This window comes from Colletes latitarsis, unplaced genomic scaffold (assembly GCF_051014445.1).
Source record: "Colletes latitarsis isolate SP2378_abdomen unplaced genomic scaffold, iyColLati1 scaffold0013, whole genome shotgun sequence".
NCBI lineage: Eukaryota > Metazoa > Arthropoda > Insecta > Hymenoptera > Colletidae > Colletes > Colletes latitarsis.
In genome coordinates this window covers 5,353,233-5,364,186 of record NW_027488368.1, presented here as the reverse complement: position 1 = coordinate 5,364,186, position 10,954 = coordinate 5,353,233, and the positions used below count along the sequence as shown (strand labels likewise).

Genomic DNA, 10,954 nt, shown 5'->3' with positions numbered 1-10,954 from the left:
GGCCCGCGGAGTCTCCCTCCGCATACCGGCCCATTTGTCTCCTCGACGAGGTGGGCAAGCTCTTCGAGCGTGTGATTGCTGCCCGCCTCGTCGAGCACCTGTCGCGGGGTGATCCCGGTCTGGCCGACTGCCAGTTCGGTTTCCGGGGGGGCCGATCGACTATTGACGCGATAGGTCGTGTGAGGGCCCTCTCGGAGGCGGCCGTCTCCCGGGGAGGGGTGGCATTGGCAATATCCAAGGATATTGCCAATGCCTTTAACACCCTCCCCTTGGAAGAGATAAGGAGGGGACTCGAATATCATCGAGTCCCCCCTTGTCTCAGGGCGGTCGTCGGGGATTATCTCCGCGGCAGGTGGATCGAGTATCCGGGCCGGGATGGTGATATGCGGAGGGAGGTGTACTGCGGTGTTCCGCAGGGGTTGGTCCTCGGGCCACTCCTGTGGAACATCGCGTACGACTCGGTGTTGCGGGCCGGCCTCCCCGACGGCGTCAGCACGGTGTGTTATGCGGATGACACACTGGTGCTGGTCGTCGGGGCGCACTGGGGGAGGGCCATGCGTCGCGCGGAGGAGGGGTCGCAACGCGTCGTCGACCGGATCAGGGGGATGGGGATGACGGTGGCGGTCCATAAGACCGAGGTGATTGCGTTTCATTCACCTCGGCAGGATCCGCCACCCTCTCTGATCCGGGTGGGTGGGGCTGACATCGAGGTGAAGCCCCAGATCAGGTATCTGGGGCTGATCCTCGATAGCCACTGGCGTTTCGAGGAGCATTTCCGCTGCCTGGTCCCCCGGTTGGAAAGGATGGTTGCGGCTCTGGGCCGGATCCTGCCCAACCTGGGCGGCCCGGCGGGCCGAGTTCGTCGCCTCTATGTGGCAATGGTCCAGTCGGTGGCCCTATACGGGGCCCCCGTCTGGGCGGACGACCTGGCTGCCTCCCGGCGCAGCATGACTATGCTGCGTCGGGTGCAGAGGCGCATGGCGCTCAGGGTCGTCCGGGGGTATCGGACCATGTCACATGAGGCGGCGACGGTTCTAGCGGGGATGCCGCCCATGGACCTGCTCGCGCGGTCGCACGCGGTGATGTACCGGCACCGCGTCGACCGTCGCGCGGGGGTGGGGGCGGTCCCGGGCGGGCAGGAACCTGCTTGGGGCGATTTGAAGCGCCAGGCCCGGCAGTCCGTGTTGCTCGCGTGGCAGGAGCGGCTGGCTCTGCCAACCGCGGGGCACCGGACTGTCGGGGCTGTTCGGCCACTCCTGAAGGAGTGGCTGGACAGAGGCCATGGCAGCCTCACCTACCGGCTGGCACAGGTATTTTCCGGGCATGGCAGCTTCGGAAGATACCTGTGCCGGATAGGGAAGGAGCCGACGGCGCGTTGCTGCCACTGCGACGCTGAGCAGGACACGGCGGATCATACCCTGGAGGTATGCCCCGCGTGGGAGGGGGAGCGCCGTGTCCTGGTCGGCCTCGTCGGGCGGGATGTCTCGCTGCCGGGCGTGGTGCGCGCCATGCTCGGCAGCGAGGAGAAGTGGAGGGCCGTGGCCTCCTTCTGCGAGAACGTAATGTTGCAGAAGGAGGCCGCGGGGAGGGAGCGCGAGCTTCAGCGGCGCGCTGAAGCTCGCGCTCGTGCGGTGGCCCGAGATCGTCGCCCGGTCGCGAGGCGTCGCGGGCGGCCGCCTCGGCGTGGCGGATGACCTAGGCTGGGAGGGGGGTCCTGAGGGGACCCTCCTCCCGCCAGGCGGCGCCGGGTCGGACCGGTTGGGGGTAGGAGTGCCTCCCCCTACCGGTCCGACGCAAGGGGAGGCACCCTCGGCGGTCTGGTGCGGCCATGAACGCCCGGCCGTCGAGCGGTGGAAACGGGGTCGCGGGCGGTTGCGAGTTGGGGCTCGCAGCCGCCACTAAACGCGGCCCCGGGACGGATAGCGGCGGGATGGAGTGGCCCCGTCCCGCCGCTATGAGGCAGTGTGTCTACTGGGGGGACCGATTGTCCCCCCGGGGGATGGGCGCGAAAGCGCGGGCACGGGGACGATACCGGAAGAATGCTTCGAGCGATTCCCGGTATCCTCCCAAAGCGTGCCGAAGGGTCACCGTGGGGTTTTTAGTGGGTAGGTCCCGCGCCTGTCGTTGTACGGGCGCGGGGAATCCCACACACCCCTCCCACCTCTCCCCAAGGAGGTGGGAGGGAGTCTTTCGAAGATTTTCCCCACGACAAAAAAAAAAAAAAAAAAAAAAAGTATGAGTCTGATGAGTGAAAATCCCCGGCCTAACCTAGACCTAACATGCGTTATCCTCAAAAATATTGATCGAAACCAGGTTTAATCGACTGTTTCAGTGTGGTACCACACTACTACGTGACCCAAACCGGAAAAAACCCAGGATCTGTTCAACAAGTATGTGAAAAACGCGAAAGTATGAGCCTGATGAGGGCAAATCCCAGACCTATACCAGACCTAACTTACGTTATCCTCTAAAATATTGATCGAAACCAGGTTTAATTGACTGTTTCAGTGTGGTACCACATTACTACGTGATCCAATCCAGAAATAGCCCAGGATCTAGCCATGAGGTATGAGATATATGCGAAAGTATGAGCCTGACGAGAGCAAATCCTAGACCTAACCCAGACCTAACATGCGTTATCCTCTAAAATATTTATCAAGACCAGGTTTAACTGAATGTTTCAGTGTGGTCCCACATTACTACGTGATCCATACCAGAAAAAACCCAGGATCTGTTCAACAAGTATGTGAAAAATGCGAAAGCATGAGTCTGATGAGGGCAAGGCCCAGGCCTAACCTAGACATAACTTTCGTTATCCTCTAAAATATTGATCGAAACCAGGTTTAGTGGGCTGTTTCAGTGTGGTACCACATTACTGCGCGATCCAAGCCAGAAAAAACCCAGGATCTGTTCAACAAGTATGTTTACCATCGACCCACGGGCGAAAGGGAGCAGGGATCAGATGGGAGTACAGACAAAACAGGCAATACTTTGTATGTCATAGATTTATTCAGGAATTTTACAATTTCTTGTTCCTTATATCTCTTAGGTATTCGAAAGTCGATCAGCGTGCCGACCCCGAATGCCGTCCCATTAGCGATTTGAAAGTTTTACCATATTGTCATAGTGACCACCGATTAATGCCAAAACCAAATCCGGAACTCTTGCCATCGAGTTCACCCATGCACTCGACCTCGCAAGGCACCAGTTGCGAGGAACGCTCAACAATCGTCTACGCGACATTGTACCGTCCAGCCAGGGAACAATGACGCAGTAGTCGACATCGGAGCACGAGCTTTGGGAATTATAATATGCCAAATTAGAGATGCCGATACACGCCCGAACAGCCAGGGAATGTGCCAAAATTAATCAACAAACAAATCGCTATGGGACAACCCGGGCCGAGGCCGCTCGACCTTCCAATCCTTCGATACTTACATGCCGTTTCCCGACCGAATCGCGACTGTTCCCGTCCTTCTCGTAATCACCGCGCTTATCTACCTATTTCCCCACTCCAAATGAATCCACCACCACGAAAATTGTAAATGAAACGAAAACGAAATTTGTACTTATATTAGTGATCAAACCAGCAGACGTGTTAAACAATTAAACCTAAAAACTTATTAATTGTGTTGTCAACAAATTCCCCCTCCCGTGTCTGAGATGTCTTACTCAGCACTAATATCCATGGGTTTCAGCACAATTAATTTCGAAACTGGTCTAATAATTTTGCCTTTCGTTGTCTTAATTTCGGCCACCCGTACTCGCCCGTCCCTTCCAGGAAACGTGGTTGTGACTATTCCGCGTGGCCATATGTTTCTAGGCAGCTGAGAATCAACAATGAGGACCAAGTCTCCTACTGCTAGGGGTTGCACCTCTTGATGCCAGCGACGCCTTTTTATCAGTGTGGGAAGATATTCTTTGACCCAACGCGACCAGAAATGATCAGCTAGGTTCTGTGCTATCCTCCACTGCTTGCGTAAATTTTGGCCTTCTCTGCCGCCTAGTCCCACTGCCAATGGGTTAATAGAAGATGTTCCAATCAAAAAATGGTTTGGTGTTAAACTTTCTCCATCTCTGTGGTCTACGGATACGGATGTTAGTGGCCTACTATTTACAGTATGTTCAGCCTCTGCTAACATCGTGGCCAGCGTTTCCTCACGAGGTGCCCTTTCTTTCAGGATGATTCTCAGGGTGATTTTGACCGACTTAACTAAACTTTCCCAACAACCACCCATATGAGGAGCCCCCGGAGGAATAAAACGCCACTCCACGCCCTTGCTCATAGCTCTATCCCTCAGCGTATCGCAGTCTAAGTCCGTTACAAGCCTTTTCAATTCGGCGTGAGCTCCTCTTAAGTTGGTACCATTGTCTGAATATATTATAGTCGGGAACCCACGCCGAGCGGCCATACGCGAAAGAGCCATAATCGTAGCATCCGTTGTCAAAGTGGATGCTATTTCAATATGGATAGCTCGGATATTCAAACAAGTAAATAATACGCCCCATCGTTTCTCGCGCCTCCTACCTACCGTGACTTCCATAGGACCAAAATAATCAATTCCACAATTGGTGAATGGTCTTACATGATGATCTATTCGCACGCTTGGCAGATCTGCCATCCGAGGTATTTGCGGTGTTTTCTTATTCATACGACATACTTGGCATCGACTTGCAACAGTTTTTACAGTTGGTCGTAATCTTAAAATCCAAAACGATTGCCTCAATTCGTTGACCACCGTCTCCGTACTGCCATGATTTGCCTTTTGATGATAGTGTAATATCAGAAGGCGTGTATATCGGTGACCTCCATCCAATATTACTGGTTCTTTCATAGTGTGCGGTACCCCTTCGGCTGCCGATATTCGCCCACCGAGCCGAATGAGTCCGACTTCATCCAAAAATGGTGTTAATTGATGTAGTCGGCTTTTACAGCTTATTACTCCTCCATGGTTTAATGTATGCAATTCTTCTGAAAAACTATCTCGCTGACACTGGGCCGACCATTTTCTCACTGCCCACTGTACATGTACATTAGTTAATGGGACCTTCTTCTTAGCTAAGCAACATTCACTGAAAACTAGTAGCCAAGCTGTGCTGCGGATTAACCGAAACCATGAAGAAAATCGCTCAATTTGAGGTAGCTCCAATCTTCCAAAGTCCACATTTGCTCCTACAAACTCCGGCCTAAGTTCTTCTCTAGGACCTGGCACGGTGGTTCTTGGTTGGGCATGCCAAAAACGTTCATTATTGCGCAAAAATTCTGGTCCCGAAATCCATCTGGATTTCTCTAAGGGCATTGGACCGTTTTCGCGCGTTGCGTCGTCGGCTGGATTCTCCTTTGAGGGAATCCATTGCCATTCGTTCTGACTAGTTAGGTCATCTATTTCACCCAAACGATGAGCCACAAACGCTTTGTACGTTCGGTAATCCGACCGCAACCAACTTAACACTGTGCACGAGTCCGTCCAAAAAACTCTTTTGGTTATTTTCCTGCTATGTTCTTGTTGTACGGTACGAGCTATGCGACTGGCAAGCAATGCGGCTTGTAGTTCTAGACGCGGGATAGAAATGGGTTTCAATGGGGAAACACGACATTTGCCCAAAATAAATGTGACGGTTGTTATTCCATCTTCGTATACGTCGCGCCAGTAGGCCACTCCTGCATACGCCTTTTCACTGGCGTCACAAAATACATGAAGCTCTGTAGCACAAATAGTCGCATTTCGCTGCAAGTAGCAACGGGGTATGGAGAAGTGTTTTATATGTTGCAGATCTTGGATCCATCTCTTCCATTCTACGTATTCAGTATCCTTCAACACTTCGTCCCATGCGATAGTGCTACGCCAGCTGTTCTGCAGTAGAATTTTACTTCTAATAGTAAAGGGACTAAGAAATCCGTAGGGGTCGAACACGGACATAATCACGCTTAACATTTGTCGTTTGGTGGGTTTCTGTTCTCCAGTTAATATTTCCCGCTGAATTCGTTTCAGACTCAAGTTGAAGGATAGCCTATCTTCGTCAGGATTCCATTTAATGCCTAACACCCTTTCCGTCGGATGTTGATCAAACGCGAGATTTACTTTCAAACGTGACCGTTTCTCGCTGGGCAGACTGTCTAATACCATTCGGCTATTGCATGTCCAATTTCGTATGTCGAAACCACCTCTGCGATGAATTTCAGTAACTTCGCGAATAAGTTTAACGGCTTCTTCAATAGTGTCAGCACCATCGATGTAGTCGTCCATGTAGTGATATTTCATTATGGCTTCCGCTGCTTTAGGGTATTCCAGTTCCAATTCTTTTGCATTAACGTTCTTGACAAACTGAGCTGAGCAAGGTGAAGATGTCGCGCCGAATATCAGGAAAGTCATTACATATACGTCTGGTTCCTTGGCTCTGTCCATCCCACGCCATAGAAAATGTTGTGCGAACTGGTCTTCCGGACGTATTTTTATTTGAAGGAACATTTCCTTGATGTCCGCGGTAAAGGCAATACGTTTCTGTCGAAATCGAAGTAATGATCCTAACAGCGAATTAAGCATGTCTGGTCCCGGCAGCAGTGCATCGTTCAAACATGTCCCATGGTATACTGCCGCGGCATCGAACACAACGCGTAATTTTTCTGGTTTATTTACATTTCTTACTCCAAAATGCGGTAGGTACCATACTCGCGTATCGTTTACTACAGGTAGAATTACTTTAGACGCGTAACCACAATCTAGAAAATGTTGAATTTGTTCACAATATTGTGCCGCAAATTTAGGATCTTTATCCATCTTACGCTCCAGGCTTTTAAGTCGAGTCACTGCGTATTGCTTATTATTCGGAAACTCAATCGCATCAGACCTCCATAACAATCCTGTTTCCCATCGATCATTTACCCTTCGCGTTGTTTTCTTTAATATTTTCTCCGCTCGCACGATTAACACGTTATTCCTCGGTTTTTCACTAACGCCTAGGGATTCTATATTAAAATGGTGTTTGACCAGCTCGTTTAGCCGACTGTCACGGAAGTGATTATTATTTCGTTCTCTCATTTCAGTTAACTGCAGCATAGTTAATTCGTTTTCTTCGTTTGCACCGCATGGCAAATGCCCATGTATCGTCCACCCAAGATTTGTGTATGATGCTACTGGTGCTTGTCTCCCCGACTCCCTTACTTCAAGTGATGTAATCAAATCCCAATGATCTTGACCTATCAAAATTTCCGGGGTCACGTTAGAATAACCTTCGATGTTTAAATCTTTTAAGTGTCGATGCTTCTTTACTTCGCTCACGTGTAATGTCTGAGAGGGCAGTGATAAACTCCGTATTGTTCTAGCTACTATCTGAAAGGTCTTTACACTGTTTTTGCCTCTAATATCAAAATCGACGCTTTTACTTTTCATCGAAACGGTTCCCATTCCCCCTACTCCTCTTAACTGTAAAAAAGTTGGTCTACCTGCTGACCCGATTTTATTCGCTGCCGATGCGTCAACTAAAGTTATTGTGGATCCTTCATCCAAGAGGGCATATGTCTGTAAATCCCCGCGTGCTCCGGTGATTACTACTGGCACTACTTTCAAGAGGATTCCCTTACAGCTCGTCTGTCAAGTATTTGCAGTAACTTCTACCGACTCCGAGCTTCCAGGTACCGGAGATAGCGGTAAATTATTCCTCACCACTGTGGTACTCGTTGAACGCCCATTTGCGTGTAGAAGTTTATGATGGGCCCGTTTACACGTCGCAAATCCGCACCCTTTAGCTCCGCAACGAATACTACGATGTCTTCCTACCAGGCATCGGAAACATACTCCTTTCTGTCGCGCCCATTCCCATCGTTGGGGTACAGCTAAGCTACTAAATCGTCGGCAACCGGTAACCATATGATTTTCCGTTAAACAGTAATTGCAACGACTAATTACTTTCCTGTTGGGCGAAAGTATCTTTGAACTATCCGTTGTTGCTGTTAAAACGGTTGCTTTAGATTCTGCAGTGCGTTTAGTCTTATCGCGTATGTACAGTTTTCCTTCTCGTGGGTACCGAACGTTAGGAGTTATTAAGTTACTAGTCCCAGCTTTGCAAGCAATCTCAGCTTCAAAAAATAGGAATTTTGCAAGTACAACTAATTTAGGCTCATTTCCTTCATTATTCTCATTCAAGAACCTATTATATTGGTAAATCATGTTCATTGGTAATTTTCGCAGTATCTCCGAATTCAAGTCGGGACTCTGCAGATAACCAATGTGATTAACTGCTTGCAAAGCCGCTACGCAGTTCTTAACTGTGGTAGCAAACGTCACCAGGTTTCCACCTATACCGCCAATACGGGGAAGATTCTTTATGTCTTCGACAATCTTTGTAGCTACGACGTCGGGGTTACCGAACCTTAGTTCTAGGGTCTCCATTATTTGACGTACGTCGCTTGCCGTCACCATAAGAGACGCTACTGCATCGCGTGCCGGACCACGCAGACACGCATACAACCGCGAAACGTTTTCTTCTTCGGAATATCCTCCCTTCTGCGTCGTCAAATCGAACACACGTTTAAATCTTGCCCATTCCACAGTGTCTCCATTAAATATCGGTAGCTCCCCCTTAGATGTTAAACGGTTTAATAATTGTCGCGATGAATCTCCCGTTGCTGATCTACCCTGGATGGCCTCAATTGTGCGGCTCAAAACATCTGTCAGTTTTGAAATTCCAGAAGTTTCATTCCTCTGCATGTTCGGAACACTGTCTACCGCGCGTTGATAATGGCTGGATGCGGCTGTCGCATTTCGTTCCGCTTGATCTGCTTGGCCGCCTATTTGTCGCGTGTAATTGTTAACTGACGTCTCTCGATGGTTATCGGTGAAATTAGATACGTGAGCCGATGACTTCTCGAGCCAGGCGCGTATCGAGCGATTAGTGTTGTTGTCTTGACTACATCCCTGGTTTGCGTCTGGACGTGGTACTAAGGAACTTCGATCACTACTTCCACCATTTGTCCCTTCCTCCAGTTGAGCTATCTCTAACTCTAACCTCTCGTCAATCAATTCCAGTTCAACCTTTTCCTTTTCTTCGAGCAACTTTCGACGAACCTTCGCACGCTGTTCCGCCGCTTGAATTTCCAATCGCCTCTTTCGAAGCGACGATGAAGTTGAAGCGGCTTGCGAGGCCACCGAGTGCACGGTGCCACCTGCTGGATTTGGCTGCGATGCTAGCACGGCAGAATCTCGTAGACCTGCTTCCTCGTCTGGTTGCTCCACAATAGCACGTTTCCCACGCAGTGGGTGACAGGCAGGCCGTCCCGATCGTGTAGCCATTCCAGTCCTGGTTGTAAGTGGACGTCCTCTGCTTCCCCCTGGTCGACTCGATTTCGAGCGTTTCGTCGATGACATAGTAGCACTCGATATGTGTTGCAGAAAACACGAAATAAACCACGATAAATGATACAATGCTAGAACATTGGATCTTCCACAGCCTTCAAGCATTCTCCGAAACATACACCAATTATCACCGCAGTTACCCCAAACGTCCCGGCCCCCATCGCCCACAGATCGCTGGCTCATATCCGGCTCGAAGGACCATTGTTTACCATCGACCCACGGGCGAAAGGGAGCAGGGATCAGATGGGAGTACAGAAAAACAGGCAATACTTTGTATGTCATAGATTTATTCAGGAATTTTACAATTTCTTGTTCCTTATATCTCTTAGGTATTCGAAAGTCGATCAGCGTGCCGACCCCGAATGCCGTCCCATTAGCGATTTGAAAGTTTTACCATATTGTCATAGTGACCACCGATTAATGCCAAAACCAAATCCGGAACTCTTGCCATCGAGTTCACCCATGCACTCGACCTCGCAAGGCACCAGTTGCGAGGAACGCTCAACAATCGTCTACGCGACATTGTACCGTCCAGCCAGGGAACAATGACGCAGTAGTCGACATCGGAGCACGAGCTTTGGGAATTATAATATGCCAAATTAGAGATGCCGATACACGCCCGAACAGCCAGGGAACGTGCCAAAATTAATCAACAAACAAATCGCTATGCCGTTTCCCGACCGAATCGCGACTGTTCCCGTCCTTCTCGTAATCACCGCGCTTATCTACCTATTTCCCCACTCCAAACCACCACGAAAATTGTAAATGAAACGAAAACGAAATTTGTACTTATATTAGTGATCAAACCAGCAGACGTGTTAAACAATTAAACCTAAAAACTTATTAATTGTGTTGTCAACAAAGTATGTGAAAAATGCGAAAGTATGACCCTGATGTGGGCAAATCCCAGACCTATCCCAGACCTGACTTGCATTGTCCTCTAAAATATTGATCGAAACCAGGTTTAATTGACTGCTTCAGTGTGGTACCACATTACTACGTGATCCAATCCAGAAATAGCCCAGGATCTAGCCATGAAGTATGAGAAATATGCGAAAGTATGAGCCTGATGAGGGCAAATCCTAGACCTAACCCAGACCTAACATGCGTTATCATCTAAAATATTTATCAAGACCTGGTTTAATTGATTGTTTCAGTGTGGTACCACATTACTACGTGAACCATACCAGAAAAAACCCAGGATCCGTTCAACAGGTATCTGAAGAATGCGAAAGTATGAGTCTGATGAGTGAAAATCTCAGGGCTAACCTAGACCTAACATGCATTATCCTCTAAAATATTCATCCAAACCAGGTTTAGTGGACTGTTTCAGTGTGGTACCACTTTACTACGTGATCCAAAGCAGAAAAAACCCTCGATCGGGTCAACATGTTTGTTAGAACTGCGAAAGTATGACCCTGATGAGGGCAAATCCCAGGCCTAACCCAGACCTAACATGCGTTATCCTCAAAAATATTTATCAAGACCAGGTTTAACTGAATGTTTCAGTATGGTACCACATTACTACGTGAACCATACCAGAAAAAACCCAGGATCCGTTCAACAGGTATCTGAAGAATGCGAAAGTATGAGTCTGATGA

At 49.3% G+C, this 10,954-nt stretch overlaps 1 protein-coding gene across 1 annotated transcript; it reads right to left on the bottom strand.

Annotated features, from left to right (window-relative positions):
* Positions 1–3,668: 3,668 nt before the first annotated feature.
* On the bottom strand, positions 3,669–9,290 carry LOC143350664 (uncharacterized). The gene is made up of 2 exons (XM_076782684.1): positions 7,908–9,290; positions 3,669–7,331 (listed from the first exon to the last, which is right to left on the bottom strand). The coding sequence occupies exons 1-2, from the start codon at positions 9,288–9,290 to the stop codon at positions 3,669–3,671; spliced, it is 5,046 nt and encodes a 1,681-aa protein (XP_076638799.1).
* Positions 9,291–10,954: the final 1,664 nt, after the last annotated feature.